We start from the raw sequence: 22,177 nt of genomic DNA on the forward strand, positions 1-22,177 counted from the left end.
TCGCTGGATGGGTGATTGTGTGTGGGATCTCATGTTTGTGTGTGTGAGGACAGATGTGTGCGGGGGTGTGATCACTGCAGGTCCTCTGCTCGGCGTCTGGTGAGTCGCTGTCTATAATGAAATGTCCTGCAGTATCTGTAACTTTATTAGCTGCATGGACACTTCATTATTGAACTGCGACCAGGGCTTTTTGGAATAGGGCTTATATTTTTAAGCCTTGCTCCAAAAATGCTGAAAATCCCTACTAGGGCTTATTTTTGGGGAGGTATTATTTTTGGAAAAACACAGTGATATAACGTATATAATAACCCCATGTTTTCTTGCTGCAGGTCTCCATTCACTGGCCAGGAGATGCCTGTGTCCAGCGGCTCAGGATTTATTGTGTCTGAGGATGGACTTATTGTAACAAATGCCCATGTCCTTACAAACAAGCAGAGGATTAAAGTAGAAGTAAAAGACGGGGCTCATTACGATGCCAAGATCAAGGATATTGACCAGAAGTTGGATATAGCACTTATTAAGATTGACCCTGATGTAAGTACCGGAGATTGGCCTATTACTCCACTAACAATGGGGCTAGAAAACTTGTCAGCTGAACCAAAATTTATAAGAGGGGCCTGGGAAAAAAGGCACCTTGGCTTACTGCATGGCTTCTGAAGCGCCCCACGGGGCAGGTGTTTTAACCTACTTGCCGGGCTGGGGGTGCAGATCCTCTGCGATGTCATGGGGTGGCCTGGCCCGGTTCCGTTGCCTCGAGGCATACAGGAGGGGAGGAAAGCCGGTGGACGGTAGGCAGGAATGGAGGATGGTGGTGGTAGTGACAGTTAGGAAAGTTTATTAGATGATCGTGATGCCACCTGTGGTACGTGGCCAGGGATGGAGGCCGCCACTGCTTGTGCTGTTCTCCGGTTCTGATGGTGAGGGTCGCAGCCGGGATGGTGTCGCTTCTCACAGGCGGAGCGGGATTACCCCAGGGAGGATGGAGGAGGATGGGGGTGGTTGTAGTCCCGCAGTGCTGGGCGACGGCGAAGGTAAAGGAGGGGCAGAGACAGGGGCTGCGGTTCCGGATATTTTCACTCACAGGCAGTTCAAGCGCTGCCCCAGAGCACCGATCTCTGCTGCGATGGGCTCCAGCCGATCCCGGATCCGTAAAAGGTCAAGTCCGGTGTGTGTGTCAGCCTGTGAGCCCTTCCTCCTTTGATGTGCTAAGTATCGGACCCCCGTGGCGTGAAGCAGTTGGGGATCCCGGTGTCAGTAAAGTGTCCCGTTCTGTATGCTGATAGCGCAGTTCTATTGTGGGTCCGGTCCTCAACCCCGGATCCTATATGCTATTTGTTGCAGACTCGGTGGGACGGGTCCGGTGACTGTTCTAGCCGTTCCCCGCAACCCTTGCAGAGTTGGTAGACAACGTGAAGTATATCTGCCCTAGGATTGTATCCCGACAGCACCAATCCTGTGGAAGCAGCCACCTGCTTCTCCCCAGCGACTGCGTTGAACGCCTTGGCCCACAGAGCTGCTCCAGGCACGTCCGCTCGGCTCTGTGTCTGAAGCTATTCTCCCCTTGTTGTAGTTGTGTTGTGTGTTGTGAATGTCATCCGAGTGGGTGCTGGTGTGGAGCTCCCTCTGGTGGGCAGGAATGGTAATGAAGCTGAGTCTGAATCTATGACTCAAACAGGTGATGGAATTAAATAGTAATCCAGGAAGTCCTATTGCAGATCAGCCTAGTGTATTCAGGAGAGCATTTTCTGCCTGGTGGCCACCGGTGATAAATGTTTCATGCTGCTTCTGAAGATGGCTGGGAGTTTTCCCTTCAGTTTCTCCCATTTATTCTGTCCTTGAATCTACTCCAGATAGGTTTACTAGTTTATGTGCTTAATTGCTGGAATTGCACTTAAGGGTGTTTCTGCTTATTCCATTTTGGTTTGTGTTTTTAGTTTCTTGCTTGTGAGGATCTGTTTCTCTGCTTTTGTGAGCAGGGCAGTTCCTCCAGTAAGAAAGGGAGCTTGCTCCCTGTTCATGTTTGGATTAGTTGCGCTTTAGAATATTATTTGTTTGAGTGATTTTGTTTCTTCCCATTATATCTGCAGTTCTGTTTAAAGTGTCTGGCACAAGAGTACCTGATATAGTGGGAGAGAGACAGTGTTGTCTCAGATCTTTTTTTCTATCAGGTGTTTGGTATTTTTTGCAGGGTTTTTTGCTGGCTGCAATCAGTTATCTTTCCTGTCCTGTTGTATCTAGTAAGTTGGGCCTCACCTTTGCTAATCTATATTTTCTATCTGTGTATTGTGTTTTCTTCCATCACCGTCATTTACATGTTGGGGCTTGCTATTTCTTTGGCGACTTCTCTGAGGCAAGGTAAGATTCCTCATTTCTATCTTTGAGGAGTAGAAAGTTTCTCCGGCAGTGACGAGGTGTCTAAGGGGTACTTTGCACGTTGCGACATCGCTACCGAAATATCGTCGGGGTCACGGTTGTTGTGACGCACATCCAGCGCCGGTAGCGACATCGCAATGTGTAAATCCTAGGAGCGACGATGAACGAGCGTGAAACAGTCAAAAATCGCTGATCTGTGTCACATCATTCATTTTCATAATGTCGCTCCTGCTGCAGGTACGATGTTGTTTGTCACTCCAGCGGCGTCACACATCACTGTGTGTGACGCCACAGGAACGAAAAACATCTCCTTACCTGCATCCTGACGGCAATGCGGAAGGAAGAAGGTGGGCGGGATGTTACGTCCCGCTCATCTCCGCCCCTCCGCTTCTATTGGCCGGCCACTTAGTGACGTCGCGGTGACGCTGAACGCACCTCCCCCTTGAAGGGGAGATTGTTCGGCGGTCACTGCGACGTCGCCGACCAGGTATGTGCGTGTGATGCTGCTCTAGCGATAATGTTCGCTACAGCAGCAATCACAAGATATCGCATGTGCGACGGGGGCGGGTGCTATAGCGCTGGACATCGCTAGCCGATGCTAGCAATGTCGCAACGTGCAAAATACCCTTAAGTGTGTTAGGAACATCCCACTGCTATTTCTAGTGTTGTCCAATAGATAGGGGATTGCAGTCAGCTTAGTTTCCAACTACTCTTGTGGTTTTGTTTTTTACTGATTAATGGGATTTTTTGTGATCGTCCATGGTTACCAGTTTATAACAGTTGTGTGTTCTGAGCTGTTGCCCCCAGCCGCTGCCACCGGCTGGTTCACTACTCTCACTAGGTCAACCTGCTCTTCCCACTGTGTGCTCCTCACTCCCCCTGGTGGTTGCTTCTCTCTGACCCTGAGTCCCTGGTTCCAGTGGATCGGGGAGCCCCTAGTATGGTGGGGTCCTGTAAACCTACCTCTGTAGTGGCCCCCTACTGGGACCCAATCCTGGCCCGGTCCCCATTGGGGAGGGCAACCTGGTGTTACTGTATGTCTGGGTGAGTGGAAACCGGCATCAACCTTCCCCGGGCCCGGGATAAGTACTACACCCGAATGGGGGTGCAGTACCCTGTGGCGCCTGAAGCTTCCACTTTAGGAACTAATGTGAGGTTATTTAAGATAAAACTTACCTTGTGCTGAGCCTGTATTATACTTCAGAGCTGCACTCACAATTGTGCTGGTTGTCACTGAAAACTATAAGAAGGGTTTTTTTCTTCTAAACTAGATTATTTTACATAGATGATTGCACAGTTCTCGGTCATACACTGCACTCCCCAGAGGGTAAATTACCGGAGAAAGTTCTGTAAGACATTAACGACAGGGTTGTAGGAAGAAATCAGGGGACCCCTTAGCAAAAGTTCTAGTTGGGCCCCCACCCCAGAAAATAAATTAAGATTTGACTAATTCACATAATAGCATATGTCATAACTTTTCAGCCCTTTCAAATTAATTCTTCTACTGAAGCCCGTAGTTTCCTCTTTAATAGCAGCCATAAAGTGTGATGCCAACAAAAATGCCCCACAATTACTGTATGATACTCCAACGTAAATTCCTCCACAGTATCCTTCACACGCACAAAATATGATGACCCTATTGTACCCCCCCTCAACTACCCCAGCAAAGTATTTTGACCCCATCACATTATGTTCCCCAACTGTGACCCCCACACAGCCCTCCATGTAATATAATGGGCCTACATACAATTTAATGTCCCCTACACCTCTTCACATTGTAAAAAGATCCCTACTAGCCCTCCACACAGTATCATAGACCCCACATACTCCTTCACACTGTATAATTGCTTGCATACAATATAATGGCCCTCAAATAGCCCTCCAAAATATTACAATGGCCTCAACATAGCCTTCCACATAGTATAATGGGCCCCACAATACCTTCATATACTGTAGCAGAATGCACTCCCTCATAGTCCTCCATATGGTATAATTGACCACACATAGTCCTCTAATATAATGTACCCACCATAGTTCTCCACATAATATAATGCACCCACCATAGTCCTCCATATAATATAATGCACTCTCCATAGTCCTCCATATAATATAGTGCTCCTTCATATATTATAATGCACCCCATAGTCCTCCATATAGTATAATGCACCCCATAGTCCTCCATATAGTATAATGCACCCCATAGTCCTCCATATAGTATAATGCACCCCATAGTCCTCCATATAGTATAATGCACCCCATAGTCCTCCATATAGTATAATGCACCTCTTAGTCCTCCATATAGTATAATGCCACCATAGTGCTCCATATAGTATAATGCACCCCATAGTCCTCCATATAGTATAATGCACCCCATAGTCCTCCATATAGTATAATGCACCTCTTAGTCCTCCATATAGTATAATGCACCTCTTAGTCCTCCATATAGTATAATGCCACCATAGTGCTCTATATATCGTGCACAGCCCACAGTCAGCCATTGAGTATTATGGCCACCGTATACTCACTGATTTAGAAAATAAAAATACGTCCCTCTCTTTGGTTCCCCTCTGCTCCGGTCTCAGCTGGGAGCATTGTGCAGTTCACCATGGTGCCTGCTGAGCTTTTAGATCTCAAAGTTAGAGAGCGAATGATGGAGGATGGAGCATCTTGTATGGATGGAGCATCTTTCATCATTTCTTTCAACTGTATTGGCATCTGCAATTTCAATACAACTGAAAATGTGATGTCGGGTGGGGGGGCCTGGTGCTACCAGGTCCCCTGACTCATGGACCCCATAGTGACCACGTGGTCTTCCGCCATTGGCGGTACGCCACTGATTAAAGGGGTTCTCCCCTGTCAGTTAATTTTTGTCTTGAGTCAAACAATTTGCTCTGTACTCACCATCCCCTTGTCCACCGAAGAGTCTCTGCTGCTGCTCCAGTTGTCTCTCATTGGCCGATGCGCTAGTGTGACGCCCTGGCAAAACCAGGTAGTCACAAATAAGCCCCTGCATAACACCTTCCCTCACTAGGAAACACACAGCCAATGATTAAACCCTAGTCACCCCCCTTAGGGACAGTTAGACACACCAGTGGGCATGGCCAGGGGGTTGGTGCACGCCCACCCAGGGGTTTAGACAGCCCAGGGCGGGAAAAGCAGCAGATCAGTCCTGATAAGTTCAGAGTAGTGGAGAGTGAGGTCAGGCCTGTGTGTCAGGCCTGAAGTAAACTGACAGGTACCAGGGTAGGAGCCCTGGTGCCACTGGCTAGGAGGCAGACGGTGGTCTCCGCCAACAGGAGACGGGAAGATGGTTCGGTGGAACCGAGGTGGACCGGGACAGGGTTGTAGCCCGCCGATACTGACACGGGGAACTGACCCGGAAACCGTAGCACAAAGGGGGGGTACTCAGACCCTGAAGCCAGGAACCAGAACCTACTGGAACTGGTTAATTAACCGATTGAGGCCAGGACTAGAGGTCCTGTCCCACCCAAAGTCCCTCATAGATGACAACAGCCCACTGATTAGGGATAAGAGGTCACCGCCAAGGCCCATAGATCCAACGGGCCAGCGTCTGCGGGCACGGCTCCTTAGGCCACATCCAGCCGGGAGCGGACTCCTACGTTTCATACAAGGAAGTCTTGTCTACTAAAACAGTGCAAGAAAAGGATAGAGACCACCAGCCGGGTGGGGGATCCCAAATGCAACCGGCCGCGGCACCGGCCACCACCACCTTGGTTTACCAGAGACTCATGTGTTTTACTGAAAGTGAGTACCTGAAAGTGAGTACACCAACACCCCCTGCGGTCATCATTCCCCCTGCACAAGAGCCATCGGGTCCCAGGGCCACCATCCCTGCCCACGGAGGGGTTAACATCTTGCTGCACAACATCTCCCCAGGTGCCCCGTAACAGCAGCGGTGTTGTCCCACCTCACGACACACCGTGGGTGGCGTCACGAACCTATTACAGCCTAGCCCGTACATCTACGTCCCCCGTTTTATTCGGCGTGTCCGCGAGACCCCCGGGTCCGGAGACCCTCGAGCCACCACCCCTGAAGGTCCGGATCCGAGCAGCGGCGGCTGCTGCCACGGGGGCGGCACACTGACATCCCATTAACAATGTGTCAGCCGGTCATGAGCTTTGCAGCTTTGCAGGTGTGCACGTAACGCCCTGATCAGAGCCACTGGGGGGTCATTGACTGGTTGCCGCACTGAAACTAGTCGTCAATACCGTAGCCAATTATATTACCAACAACCCCAACTAAGTGGACAAGATACACAAAACTCCCAATTTGTGTTAAAATAAATTATTTATTTTTAGAACCTTAAAATAAGCATACAATATAAAATTAAAAAAGCAAGGAATCCTCTAGAACAACAATTCACACCTATTGCAGCAATAGTGAAACAATCAAGTATGTATGACAATTATTTCTGTATCTCACAGATTCAATTATAAAACACCATCAATTAATGGCACACAAGAAAGAAAACATATACACATGCATATATCGTACACAATTCAATTATATCAACCTTAGGTAAATCCCTGGCTGGTAATAAAGTAAATAAAAAAAATAATTATTTGTTTGCAAAGATTATACCTGCATGTGCATATGTATCTATATGTATATCTGCATGTAAGTGGCCAAAATAGTGATATTTTTATTTAATATAGTAATATATTTATTTAATTGCATGCCAAAATCCACAGCTCTAGTTCACTCTATGTTGCTGATTTTATATATATATATATATATATATATATATATATATACTAGCTTGTAAATTATATCTGTATAACACAATAGCCAGAGTACTGAACATAGAATAGGTTTGATCTACATTCTTGCACAATGACAATTCCATGCTTACTGATTATATTATACATGAGGCAGTCTCTTAACAATTGAAATACCATGCCCATATAATTAATTATATATGTACCCTAATCATGACCGAATGGCAAAATAGTGGATGTTCCCTGATGAAGAAAGGTGGAAACGCGCGTTGGGACTGAGACAGGTACACCAACATATGGGTTAGTAAATAAACATATTTTATCTACAATAGCCGCATGTATAATTAGTTTTATATCTTGTATCTATCACAGGGCTTTTATCCCTAAGGATTGAGGCTATAATCAATGGTGCATAGTTGAATTAACTCATTATATGCACAGTATATCTTTGACTGAGAGACTTTAATCCACTTTTTTGCCATTCGGTCATGATTGTAAAATCTTCTTTGGAGTTTATTGTGATGCTGTGCCATTCCAGGCACTAGACTGCTACAGACATTCATAGGCCTTGGCAGTCATATGACCAAAGAGATATCGCTTTCACCAGTGCCACCACCAGTAGTGTAGCCTTCGCTGGATCCACGGGGGTTTACAGCAGGTACGTATGCCTCCGTTTATTGCTTTAAAACATCTATATGGTTTGTACATTTTTTTGTGCTTGTCGGATAAGCTGTTTAGGAGCCATCATTTTCCCTCCCACCTAAATAAAAAAATCGCTAAGCCGCCCCCCTTCTCTATCACAGGTAATACATAAACAGAAAAGGGAGCTGACTTAGCTACTAAATCAAGACTGGCAGCACACCCGGGGCTCAGAGGGTTGGCCATTGTCACAATTTAATTATTTTTTCTTTTTTTCTTTCCCATGTAGCTCTTATTATTAATGAATATAAGTTGTCTCCTCATTAATATTGACTTAGGATTGGCCATCAATGTGTGAAAATAAGGTTTTAACCTCGTGGCCCACAAGTGTTCAGCTGAATACAAAGCCATTGTACTTTCTGGCCTCCTTAAAGGGAATCTGTCAGCAGGTTTTTGCTACCTCATCTGAGAGCAGCATAAAGTAGGGAAAGAGATACTGAATCCAACGATGTATCACTTAGATTACTGGGTGCAGCCATTCTGACATAATCAGAAAGCAGAACTGAGAAAGCTGTCTCATCCACACTAGGCTTTCAATAGAAATTGTACATTGCAGGGGGCGTGCCGGATATGACATTGTAGTCCAAGCAATGAGAAGTACTGATAGCTGAACAAACATAGCAAATAAACAACAGGTCAGACCATGATAAGACAGGCATACTTGAATTTTATGTTTTAACTCCTACAGCATGCTCTCTCTTGAGATTACATAGCAAAAGCCTGCTGACCGATTCCCCTTAATGTAATCTCAGCACAGCAGTGCACCGCTACATCCTATGTGCCAGATACTGTAGTAGCTCTTCCCCATAGAAGCGTCAATAAACTGTACAATCTCCTTTCTAGGCTCCACTTCCAGTCCTCATGCTCGGGCGATCGTCTGACCTTCGGCCTGGAGAATTTGTGGTTGCACTCGGCAGCCCGTTCTCTCTACAGAACACTGTGACCACCGGGATTATCAGCACAACCCAACGAGGAGGGAAGGAACTAGGTCTGAAAGATTCGGACATGGATTACATCCAAACAGACGCCATCATTAATGTGAGTCTTGAGCTGCTCTAGGTGTATATGGCAGTCTTCAAGTGATTACAGAGTGCGGTATTAATGGTCATTACTTTCTCACTTTTATTAGTATGGAAACTCTGGGGGACCATTGGTGAATCTGGTGAGTAATCACTGTGACCCTTTTATTCATTATATTAATTTTGTTGCTTTATCCTTTATTATTAATATTGTGATTAAACTTTTAGTTTTTATCAGTTTGTCCAGCATGAAAAGTAATAAAACAAATGCCAGGCGCCCATTATTCTGTATGGAGGGCTATGTGGGGCCCATTATTCTGTATGGAGGGCTATGTGGGGCCCATTATTCTGTATGGAGGGCTATGTGGGACACATTATTCTGTATGGAGAGCTATGTGGGGCCCATTATTCTGTATGGAGGGCTATGTGGGGTCCATTATTCTGTATGGAGGGCTATGTGGGGTCCATTATTCTGTATGGAGGGCTATGTGGGGCCATTATTCTGTATGGAGGGCTATGTGGGGCCATTATTCTGTATGGATAGCTACTGTATGTGGCGCCCATTATTCTGTATGGAGGGCTATGTGGGGTCCATTATTCTGTATGGAGGACTATGTGGGGCCCATTATTCTGTATGGAGGGCTATGTGGGACACATTATTCTGTATGGAGGGCTATGTGGGGCCCATTATTCTGTATGGAGGGCTATGTGGGGCCCATTATTCTGTATGGAGGGCTATGTGGGGCCCATTATTCTGTATGGAGGGCTATGTGGGGCCCATTATTCTGTATGGAGGGCTATGTGGGGCCCATTATTCTGTATGGAGGGCTATGTGGGACACATTATTCTGTATGGAGGGCTATGTGGGGTCCATTATTCTGTATGGAGGGCTATGTGGGGCCATTATTCTGTATGGAGGGCTATGTGGGGCCCATTATTCTGTATGGAGGGCTATGTGGGACACATTATTCTGTATGGAGGGCTATGTGGTGCCCATTATTCTGTATGGAGGGCTATGTGGGGCCATTATTCTGTATGGAGGGCTATGTGGGGCCATTATTCTATATGGAGGGCTATGTGGGGCCATTATTCTGTATGGAGGTGTCGCGGGCGGGGAGGAGGGTGTCAGCACTGCGCTCACCCCTCTGCTCGGGTCTGGCTGCTGCTGCTCAGTGGTGGCTCGAGCGGTGGGCCGGATCCCGGGGGTTCTCGAGCGGCGCTCCTCGCCCGTGAGTGAAAGGGGGTTGGGTTTTGGGATATAGTCTATTGTCCGTGACGCCACCCACGGTTGTGGTGATTTGTTGACACCACCGCTGCTCTGTATGGGGATCCCGGGAGTGATGATGTGGAGCAGCCAGTTGTTGTGTTGCCCCTCCGTGGGTAGGGGTTGGTGATCCCGGGGCCCAGTGATGAGGTGGGAGATGCAGGGCTTGGTGGGCGCAGGGACGCGGGGGCAGCGCTGTGCCTTGCGGCACTGTGGTACTCACTCAGCCTGAGACGTTGACACAGTTCTCGGTAAAACACACGGCTGGAAAGACGGTTCCCACGGACGGCTGCACTTGCTTTCCCCAGTAGGTGACGGTGATGTCCCTTTTCCTGCACCTGATGTTGTTGATGGTCTCGATGGGTTCCCACCGGTAACCCGCTCCCCGGCTTCAAGCTGGACCGGAGGAGCTCTACTCTTTGCCCGCAGGCGCTGGCCCTTAGAAACTGGTGCCCTGGCGGTGGCGGTGTCTCTACTTTAATGGTTGGACTGTTGCCTTCAATCGGGACTTGGTTGTTGGGAGACAGACGTCCCCTTCACTGACGGATTTGGCAAATTATGGCGACTCCTAGCCTTGCCGGGGTCCGAGAGGCCCCTGCCCTGGTGCTGACTGTTCTTTGCACACTGCTCCAGACCGCCGGGTCACCACCCGTCCGCGGTCCTTCCAGGAACTCCCGAGCAGTCACCCCTGTGGACAATCACCACCATCTGCTGACCTTGCTGTCTCAGTCCGGGGCACACACCCGGACCAGCTTCAGGCTTTCTTACTGTCACTTTTACTCCTTTCCTCCTCTACCACTTCACTTCCTTCTGCTTTCACTTCCTTAACTCATCTTAGCTGTTTACTCCTTCACTTCCCTAACTGATCTGCCTGGTTCTTCCCGCCTCCAGAGCTGTGAACTCCTCGGTGGGCGGAGCCAACCGCCTGGCCCACCCCCTGGTGTGAACATCAGCCTCTGGAGGAAGGCAACAAGGATTTTGGGTTAGCTTTGGTGTTCCTAACTGGGGTGTAGGGTGTGGTGGTGTGATGACCTGTGACCCCTGGCTTGCCCAGGGCGTCACAGAGGGCTATGTGGGGCCATTATTCTATATGGAGGACTATGTGGAGCCTATTATCCTGTATGGAGGACTATGTGGGGCCCATTATATTGTATGGAGGGCTATGTGGGGCCTATTATTCTGTATGGTGGGCTATGTGGGGCCCATTATTCTGTATGGTGGGCTATGTGGACCCCATTATTCTGTATGGAGGGCTATGTGGAGCCTATTATCCTGTATGGAGGACTATGTGGGGCCCATTATATTGTATGGAGGGCTATGTGGGGCCTATTATTCTGTATGGAGGGCTATGTGAGGCCCATTATTCTGTATGGAGGGCAATGGGGGGCCCATTATTCTGTATGGAGGACTATGTGGGGCCCATTATTCTGTATGGATGGCTATGTGGGCCGATTTGTCTGTATGGCGAGCTATGTGGGGCCCATTATTCTGTATGGAGTGCTATGTGGGGCCTTTTATTCCTTATGGAGGGCTGTGAGGGCCCATTATTCGGTATGGAGGACAATATGGGGCCCATTATCCTGTATAGTGGACTATGTGGGGCACATTATTCTGTATGGAGGGCTATGTGGAGCCCATCATCCTGTATGGGGGACTATGTGGGGCACATTATTCTGTATGGGGGACTAGGTGGGGCACATTATTCTGTATGGAGGACTATGTGGCGCCCATTATTCTGTATGGAGGGCTATGTGGGGCCCATTATTCTGTATGGAGAGCTATGTGAGGCCATTATTCTGTATGGAGGGCTATGTGGGGCCCATTATTCTGTATGGAGGGCTATGTGGGGCCCATTATTCTGTATGGAGGGCTATGTGGGGTCCATTATTCTGTATGGAGGGCTATGTGGGGCCCATTATTCTGTATGGAGGGCTATGTGGGGCCCATTATCCTGTATGGAGGACTATGTGGGGCCCATTATTCTGTATGGAGGACTATTTGGTGCCCATTATTCTATATGGAGGACTATGTGGGACACACGACTAGGTTGACCCACAAATTTGTCCAAGCTTTTCACTTTGGCCCTCAGTGTATTTGAGTTTTACATGCCTTACCTATGCCATGGCTGTAAGTATTGACCAAATCTCTTCAGTGTTTCATGGTGAAGAGACACCGATGAGGATCTAAGGCATAGGAGAGGATATAATATTATAATGTATCCTCCAGTAACAGTTGTGATATATCTGCTGTAATTACTCATGTTGGAGTACAGACCTATACCTAAAAAAATAAGACGTGTTGTTTTCAGCACCATGGATAGATCATGCTTTTTGCCAATTTGACCAATGACAGTTGTACACGATGGCTGTGGATATGATGTAGCTGTCAGTAGAAGCTCATCTGATGATCATCGCCGATTCCCTCATGAACATACACTCTGGGCTTGGCCGAGAAGATAAGCTGATACTGATAGAGGTGACATCCACAATGGCAGACTTTGGGAGATGGTCATGGTGGCAGCTATTTACCAAAGGAATATTGATCTTGCCAAATTAATACCAATGTCCAGAGTATCATGAACCGTTTAGTCAAACAAAGTACCGTATCTCTTTCCATTAGAGGTGAAGCTTCTCCTTTCTTGATCTTTGCACTGTCACTCTGGTCAGAGGACTATTAACTATTATATATTCATCCCATGACCGGTACCTTTCAGAATCTCGTTATAAAGCTTGCACGGTATGTCTGAAATGAAAGTTTGCTCTATGAATGTCTTTAGTCTACGTGCCAGGAGCTTACCCAGATCATGTGCAAAATGTTGGTGAGGTCAAAACACCTCAATTGGCCAGAACAACCAGGGACGAACACATTGGGTGTGTAGCCACTTCAGCTGTACAAAGGCCAAATGAGGTTGACGTGTGCCGATATTTAGGATGAGTTATTAAGGCTCATAACAATGACAGTACACATTCTATGTAACAGAAGGTAAGAACTACAACCGATTACTAACCACACCTCTCTTTTCATTTTCCACTTCTCTTTTCATTTTCCATAATTATTCTATCACCATTTGACGCTGGAATGAAACGCACTCACATAGAAACTTTATGAATCCAAGAGAACACAGTCCTGCACCACCCATACACGCCTATCACACCTGGGATCACTGGAGGGTAAGGAATATAGCACCAGACGTCCTTGTTGGAAGCCGGATCAGCGTGCAGGTCCAAACAGCAAAAGTCAGTTCAGTTCATCAATACAGAAGAAGAATAAGACCGCACCAATGCTGATGTCTTTTTCCGGATAATCTTTATTCCATAAACTCGGTTAAAAGGTGTTGTAAAATCAGCGGGTGGAGGAGACCTGGATGCGGCCCCTCACTATGGACGACGGCCGTTTCGCCTGTGATTAGGCTTCCACGGGTCCACATGTGGAATAAAGATTATCCGGAAAAAGACATCAGCATTGGTGCGGTCTTATTCTTCTTCTGTATTGATGAACTCACATAGAAACTTTACCACATTCAAACAAACAATTTTCACATTCAAGTCACCTATGTTTAACAGGAATATTCCACAAATAGTTATTCAATACTTTTAATTCCTTCATCCACCCACCACTACCCCCCTGCAAACTCCCTCATTGCTGTAGTAAACTTTACTGCACCTTTCAAAAACAAGGTCAACCAAATCAGATAATTCTTAATGCCTCCATATAACAACAGACCAATTCCCTTCGCCCATTACCTTCCTCCCCACCACCTCTGAAGAAAAGCTCTCTCATCTTCTCTCCCAACCACAACTCTCCAATTGTGAACTTGAACCAATTCCATCCCACCTTCTCCCCAACCTCACCACTGCCCTTATTCCGGCCCTAACTCATCTCTTCAGCTTTTCATTAACCTCTGGTGTCTTCCCTTCTGCTTTCAATCACACCCATACTGAAGAAGCCCTCCCGTGACCCGACCTCTCCTTCCAGCTACTTTCCCATAGCGCTGCTCCCAGTCACCTCCAAACTCCTCAAACAGCTCGTCCACCTCTTATCTAACTCACTCTTCAACAACCTACAATCCGGCTTTTGTCCCCATCACTTCACTGAAATTCATTAAAGTTTCTTATAAATTATTTACTGCTAAAGCAAACAGACAATTCTCTATACTCCTCCTTCTAGACCTGTCCTTTCGACACACTTGACCACTCCTTCCTACTATAGATCCTCTCCTCCCTTGGTATTACAGACCTTGCCCTCTCCTGGAACTCCTCATAACTACTACCCACACATTTAGCATCTCCCACTCCCACACAACCTCCTCATCCCACCCACTCTATGTTGGTGTCCCTCAATTCTCGATCTTTGGAGCCCTACTCTACTTCATCTAGAACTTGTGCATGCAACAACTCATAAAGTCCCATGGCTTCCAGCACCACTTATACAATGCTGACCCTCTGATCTACCTCTCTGGGCCCAGTTGTTACCTCTCTGCTGTCCAGAATCCTAGAGTGTCTATCGGCCACATCCTCCTTCCTATCATCACGTTTTCTAACACTCAATGTGGACAAAACCAGCCTCATAATCTTTCCTTCATCTCACTCAACACCACCCTAATGGATCTATCTATCCCAATAAATGACACCACACTCATATTGACAATCCAGTGCCGGCGCCATTGCAGTATTGTCGGCACTAGCTCTCCTGGTGATCTTGTGATGTTGCTATGTCACACGATCCCATCGGCTTATCAGCATCCACTTCACTCTCCCCACCTTTGGATAAATCAAGTAGTTAAGAGAGCAGTAGCTATAGCTTCCTCCAGATGTATATGATTTGTCCGAAGGTACGGAGAGTGAAGCCATCACTGATTCTCATGGATCGCATGACATTATGTCACACGGTCCCTGGAGAGACCGGGACAATAAAGTAAGAGATTTTTTTGTGGAGCAGTGATGAGGACCGGATCATCCATGGAGAAATCTCTGCTTACTGCATATGATGTAGTTAGATGTAGTGAGCTGATTACGCTTTTTCCTTACACATCACTTTCCTTTAGCTATTAAATCTGAAATGCAGAAACAAATAGGCCTGAGGTGGTGAGACCGCTGACGGCCTCCCTACAGCTCGGTGATATATATCATTAGCAAATCCAATAACTTAATTGTGTATTTTTCTGTAGTGACGGCGCTTATCCTGTCAAACATTTCCCTTGATAGATTGCCGCTGGACCACATGTTCCTTCTTGTACTTTTCATCCCAGGTGTTTCCAGATAGTAAGATCAGGGAAACTTGTTCAACCGGTTTTTCCACATCTACCACCATATTACGACACAAGGGCGGGAAGGAATAGTAATACTGAGGTATTGGATGTGCACAATTATGAAATGTAAAGAGAACAGATACTCTCCTAAATACTCTGAATCCTATCTATCTATCTATTCATCTATCTAAAGGAAATTATATCTCAGAATTAAAATGTGGGTACAAAGCTTCCCAGGCTTAGGCCTAACCTGAATAGTAGAAACAAAATATAGAAGCAGCACTCCAAAAATAGTGCAAATTATAGGACTTTAATGGCCCATGTGGCAACATCTCGGTACATAGTGTGACCCTTTCTTAAGTACCGTATGTATGTCTGTCTAGCAGTCTATCTAACTACATGGAAAATAACGTAAAATATGGTCTATCTCAAAACTACAACACCTGACCCAACCCAATGACCCAGACTAGAGGTACCAGCTGCGCTGTCTCTAAAGGCCCCTGCTCAGACTGAAGCAACTTTAACTGAATGGCTCAAATGACCACTCGGACCTTTGCTTCCTAAATGGCCATCGAGGGTATCACATCCCTTCTTAAGAATCTGTGGGAAGGTGCAGAGTAAGGGGTTCTTTGCACGTTGCGACATAGCTAGTTTGATCTCGTCGGGGTCAAATCGTAAGTGACGCACATCCGGCGCTGGTAACGACGTCGCAACGTGTAAAGCCTAGAAGCACCGAAAAAACTATCGCAAAAGCGTCGAAAATCGGTGATCTGTGTAGTGTCAGTCATTTCCATAATTTAGCTGCAGCGACAGGTACGATGTTGTTCCTCGTTCCTGCGGCAGAACACATTGCTGTGTATGAAGCCGCAGGAGCGAGGAACATCTCCTTACCTGCGTCCCGCCTGCAATGAGGAATGAAGGAGGTGGGCGGGATGTTTACGTCCCGCTCATCTCCGCCCCATCTCCGCCCCTCCGCTTCTATTGGCCGCCTGCCGTGTGACGTTGCTGTGACGCCGCACGACCCGCCCCCTTAGGAAGGAGGCAGGTCGCTGGCCAGAGCGACGTCGCAGGGCAGGTAAGTGCGTGGGAAGCTGCCGTAGCGATAATGTTCGCTACGGCAGCTATCACAAGATATCGCATCTGCGACGGGGGCGGGGACTATCGCGCTCGGCATCGCTACAATCGGCTAGCGATGTCGCAGCATGCAAAGTACCCCTAAGAATAAGGTACACCAAAGATAACAATCTACCAGGAAAAACCCCTAGATCGACATGCACCAATTCCAAGCAGGGTCCACTTCAGAAATATCCCCAGTGGAAAATGCAAGTCCCGGTAGGCTTTAAATAGTTACACCCACCGGGTGATAGGACAAGCAGAATTATAGTATTGGAAACGCAATGAACATAAACAAAGTGTTTGGAACCAGGACAGCAACCAAACCTGTCTGTGGCTCAATGGAGTGGGAAATGGACTACAGCACAGGAGCATTATACCCCCTCAGAGCTGTATGTCCCTTGACACCAGTGCTGTAGATGTCGCGGGCGGAGGAGGGGACGCTGCGCTCTCGGGTCCGGCTGCCGCTGCTGCTGCGGCTGCTGCTGCTCGGTGGCTCGAGCGATGGGCCAGATCCCGGGGACTCGAGCGGCGCTCCTCGCCCGTGAGTGACAGGGGATTGGTTTTTGGGATTGTTTATTGTCCGTGACGCCACCCACGGTTGTGGTGATTTTTGGTAACACCACCGCTGCTCTGTATGGGGATCCCGGGAGCGGTGATAGGGAGCAGCAGAGTTGTTAATTCTCCCCTCCGTGGGTAGGGGGGTGATTGTCCCGGGGCCCAGTGATGAGGTGGAAGCTGGGGGATGGCAGGGCCGGTGCAGGGCTTGGTCAGGTGCAGGGTCGCGGGGGCAGCGCTGTGCCTCACGGCACGGTGGTACTCACTCAGCCTGAGACGGTGACACAGTTCTCGGTAAAACACATGGCTGGAAAGACGGTTCCCACGGACGGCTGCTGTTGCTTTTCCCCGGTAGTTAGCAGCGACTGTCCCTTTTCCTGCACCTAAGTCAATGTTGGTAGCGATGGATTCCCACCGGTAACCCGCTCCCCGACTTTGATATGGGCCGGAGGAGTCCCTCTTTGCCCGCAGGCGCTGGCCCTTGCCGGGATCCGAAAGGCCCCTGCTAATGGTGCTGGCTTCTCTTCGTATACCGCTCCGGTACCACCCGTCCACGATCCTTTCGGCAACCTCCGATCAGCCTCTCCTGCTAACCTTGCTGTCTCAGTCCGGGGCACACACCCGGACCAACTTCAGGCTTTTAACTGTCACTTTCTCTTCCACCTTAACTCCTCTCTTTTGCTCCTCTACCACTTCACTTCTACTCCTCAACTCTATCTGCCTGGTTTTCCCGCCTCCAGGGCTGTGAACTCCTCGGTGGGCGGAGCCAACCGCCTGGCCCACCCCCTGGTGTGGACATCAGCCCCTGGAGGAAGGCAACAAGGATTTTAGGTTTAGCTCAGGTGTACCTATCCGGGGTGTAGGGTGTGGTGGTGTCATGACCTGTGACCCCTGGCTTGCCCAGGGCGTCACATTCCCCCTTAGCAAAATGCAGACCATCCGCGGGCTGCCTGTCCAACACCGGTTTTATTTTTCTGAAAAAAGATAAAACATAATACAGATAAAAGAACATCATCCCACAACGGGAGGCACTTTTCTTAAACGTTACGGTAACATTTCAAACGGTTGCTGCTGCCGCTCTCTCCCACCCAAGTAACCTGGCCCTGATGCTGCCCCTAAGAAACAGGCAGTACCCCTTGACCCCAGTCCTGAACCAAGTCACCCGAGCGGGATCTGTCCTTCCCCTCCAGAGGGTAGCCACTGGTTCCGGTGGTGGCTGGGCCCCAGCCTGCTCCACTGCGGGCCCTCCCTCCAACCTGCCTCTCCGGAGGCGGTAACGGTAAGCTGTAACAAAAACATTTATTTACAAGCCACTAACGTTTGTGGTTGCCCTGCAAGTTCTCGGGCCTGTTCATAGGAGTTCCTATGCATAAACTGTGGATGGTCCCCACGGGGACAACAATGCCGACAACGGCCGGTTCCCAAATCACGGTTCAATCAGGTGAGGCTGCGGTAATCATTTTCATTTTCTTCAAAAACTCTCAACTTTTAAAACACACACTGATGGTCCCAACGGGGACGGTGCAACGGTGCTCCGCTGCCCTTACTCTGATTCCTCGACATCACCTGAGGGAGGGGGCGCGGCGCTCACACGGGCCTCCTGGCTGCCCCTCAGCTTCGCATCCAGCGCAAACCACCCCCTCTCCCCGCAGTGTCGGGTGTATTGTACAAGGTCCCCTGACATCAAGTTGCGGCCTGGGTGCTCTTCTGGCAGGTGAGCATTCACATCCCGCAGGGCTATAAACACTTCGGCCTCCAGGCCCGGTTCATAAATGAATCCATAGCCCCGGCGGACATCAAACCGCCTCACCTGCCCCTCATACAGCGGGCCCCGGACACGGAAAGTCGCTTGTCTCAGGCTCTCCTTCTCCCGTATCGTACGGCCCACCATGTCTGCCTTCCTTCTTTCTCTCTCCTCGATTTCCAGGCCCAACGGTACCGGTTCCCTGTCCCAGTACGGCGCTGCTGCGAGCTCCGGCGCTCGGGTCGGGCCCCGCGAGACCTGTTGGACACTGCCCACTACTGTTGGTCGGGGCGGCAGGTCCCGCGGTGACTTGGCCTTGGACGCCACCTTGCAGCGGCAACCCGGCGCAACCTCAGCCGAGGTGTGGGGGATGGGCACAGGGGCTTTCCTCTGTTGGGCCTTTGGCACGGAGCGGGCTATCGGCTCCGGCTCGGGGACTTTCTCAGGGGACACCTCCGGTTCTGACTTCGGGGCTTTCCACGGCAGCACCTCCGGTCGGCTACGGGCTCCGGCTGCAGATCGGTCCGCCTGGGCGGACATGCTGGGTATCGCTACCGGTTGCGGTGGTAGCGGGCCTAGTGGCGGGGTCACAGCTTCCGGGTCGGGTGGCGAGGGAGGCAGCAGGGTGAGAGGGTTTAGACCGGGTCCCGCAGCCGCGATGACCGGCCCTTCAAGGGCATCGGGGCGTGGGTCACTCACCCTCCCTTCCGCAGCTTCCTCCTCGCGTCTCCGCACGGTCGCTATGACATCCGCCATGTCGGTCTCCCACTCCTCCATGAGGAGCTGCATTTTGACCTGCAGCCTCTGGTAGAGCTGCGCGGTCCGGATCTCCACCCACGCCGCGGTTCCAGGCGCGGGGGCTACGGTGCTTCAGGACGGCATCCACATGTTACTGGCGGCTTCTCCCAGGAACAAGATGGCTGCAGAGTCCTGGCGTCCCCGCTTTTATAGCCGCGGCTACATGCGACCAGTCGCCATTTCGTCCCCCTTAGCCTCTTTCCGGCCCCTCCTCTATCGGGGCGGGGTTTTGGCCTTCGCGCCTCCACTACTCGAGGAGACGCTCGAGCGGGAACTCTTCGCGCCAAAGATGGCGGCTTCTGAAATTTTCCGGCCGGACACCTCCGGCGGTAACAAGGCGCACCTCTACCAGATGGCAGAGCGGTAAGATCCTGTTCGTGACGCCAAGTTGTCGCGGGTGGAGGAGGGGACGCTGCGCTCGCCCACTGCTCGGGTCCGGCTGCCGCTGCTGCTGCGGCTGCTGCTGCTCGGTGGCTCAAGCGATGGGCCGAATCCCGGGGACTCGAGCGGCGCTCCTCGCCCGTGAGTGAAAGGGGATTGGTTTTTGGGATTGTTTATTGTCCGTGACGCCACCCACGGTTGTGGTGATTTTTGCTAACACCACCGCTGCTCTGTATGGGGATCCCGGGAGCGGTGACATGGAGCAGCAGAGTTGTTAATTCTCCCCTCCGTGGGTAGGGGGGGTGATTGTCCCGGGGCCCAGTGATGAGGTGGAGGCTGGGGGACGGCAGGGCCGGTGCAGGGCTTGGTCAGGTGCAGGGTCGCGGGGGCAGCGCTGTGCCTCACGGCACGGTGGTACTCACTCAGCCTGAGACGGTGACACAGTTCTCGGTAAAACACACGGCTGGAAAGACGGTTCCCACGGACGGCTGCTGTTGCTTTTCCCCGGTAGTTAGCGGCGACTGTCCCTTTTCCTGCACCTAAGTCAATGTTGGTAGCGATGGATTCCCACCGGTAACCCGCTCCCCGACTTTGATATGGGCCGGAGGAGCCCCTCTTTGCCAGCAGGCGCTGGCCCTGAGAAACTGGAGCCTTGGCAGTGGCGGTGTCTCTCTGCTACGGTTGGACTGTTGCCTTCAATCGGGACTTAGTTGTTGGGAGACCCGGAGGTCCCCTTCACTGACGGATTTGGCAAATTCACGGCGACTCCTAGCCTTGCCGGGATCCGAAAGGCCCCTGCTAATGGTGCTGGCTTCTCTTCGTATACCGCTCCGGTACAGCCGGGCCACCACCCGTCCACGGTCCTTTCGGCAACCTCCGATCAGCCTCTCCTGCAGACGGTCACCACTGTCTGCTAACCTTGCTGTCTCAGTCCGGGGCACACACCCGGACCAACTTCAGGCTTTTAACTGTCACTTTCTCTTCCACCTTAACTCCTCTCTCTTGCTCCTCTACCACTTCACTTCTACTCCTCTATCTGCCTGGTTTTCCCGCCTCCAGGGCTGTGAACTCCTCGGTGGGCGGAGCCAACCGCCTGGCCCACCCCCCTGGTGTGGACATCAGCCCCTGGAGGAAGGCAACAAGGATTTTAGGTTTAGCTCAGGTGTACCTATCCGGGGTGTAGGGTGTGGTGGTGTCATGACCTGTGACCCCTGGCTTGCCCAGGGCGTCATATATACCCCCTCAGAGCTGTATGTCCCCTCCACCCCAGTGCATTATACCCCCCAGAGCTGTATGAAGATCTTCTGGAAAAATGATTGCGTTTCCCATTGCCTTCCATTATACTTGGTACTTGAGTTGAGCCCACCTGAGCGTCCAACCTGCTTATCTCAAGTACTGAGCACCCAAGCATGGTAGTGCTCACTCATCACTATTTGCAACTATTTTGTATATGATTAGTTATGCAGATTCTTGTCACGTTACTACATTGTTACTGTTTTGCTCCTGGTGGTAGAAAAATCTTTTTCATTCTGTATACTACAAATTAAAACCTGTTCTCACATTCCCTAATAGCTTAGTGTGTTATTAGGTTTGTACCCAAGCAAGATCACTGGTTTGAATCGATGAGCAGCCATAAAGAAGATTTCTAAAGAAAAGAAAATCAGCATCATCCAGCTCATCGATAGCGAGCTGTCGGCCAAGAAAATTGCCAAACTGCATCATGTGAGCGCCATGACAGTTGGAAAAATATCAAATGATGTCCGTCCATCCATTCAACAGCCAATAGGTGGATGTCCAGGCAAAATATCAGTCAACAAGTCGGCTCATCACAAGTCTATCAGTTCTGGTGCAACAAACCCAGCAGTGGAGGCAGCTCGTATGCTTCATAATACTGAGATCACAGACGTCCATGCAAATACCATGCAATGCACATTACACAAGTCTGGAATTGTGGCCTGAAAAAAGGTAAAGAAGCCTCGACCTCAATATTAGTTATAAGAAGCATTGGCTCGAGTTTGCCAAAAAGTACGAAAAGTGGACAGTAGAAGATTGGAAATGGGTGATTTGGAGCGATGAGACCAATGCCAATAGACGGCTCTGATGGGGCAAATGGGTCTGGAAGAAACAAGGGAAAAAGGGGCTAAGAGATCGAGAAATTGAAGGAACTGTCAAGTTTGGTGGATGAAGTCTGGTGATATGGGGTTGTATCACAGCCAAAGGCGTTGGATACTTGGCCAGGAT

The 22,177-nt window shown here is 49.6% G+C and overlaps 1 protein-coding gene across 1 annotated transcript in view; it reads left to right on the plus strand.

Annotated features, from left to right (window-relative positions):
• The window catches only part of HTRA4 (HtrA serine peptidase 4), a 110,933-nt gene that overhangs the window by 64,666 nt on the left and 24,090 nt on the right, over window positions 1-22,177 (plus strand). Inside the window, exons 3-5 of the mRNA XM_075343020.1 lie at window positions 330-534; window positions 8,655-8,849; window positions 8,941-8,973. Of these exons, the coding sequence (XP_075199135.1) occupies window positions 330-534; window positions 8,655-8,849; window positions 8,941-8,973 (433 nt within the window). The remainder of the gene's footprint in view (window positions 1-329; window positions 535-8,654; window positions 8,850-8,940; window positions 8,974-22,177) is intronic.

This window comes from Anomaloglossus baeobatrachus, chromosome 4, assembly GCF_048569485.1.
Source record: "Anomaloglossus baeobatrachus isolate aAnoBae1 chromosome 4, aAnoBae1.hap1, whole genome shotgun sequence".
Taxonomy (NCBI): Eukaryota; Metazoa; Chordata; class Amphibia; order Anura; family Aromobatidae; genus Anomaloglossus; species Anomaloglossus baeobatrachus.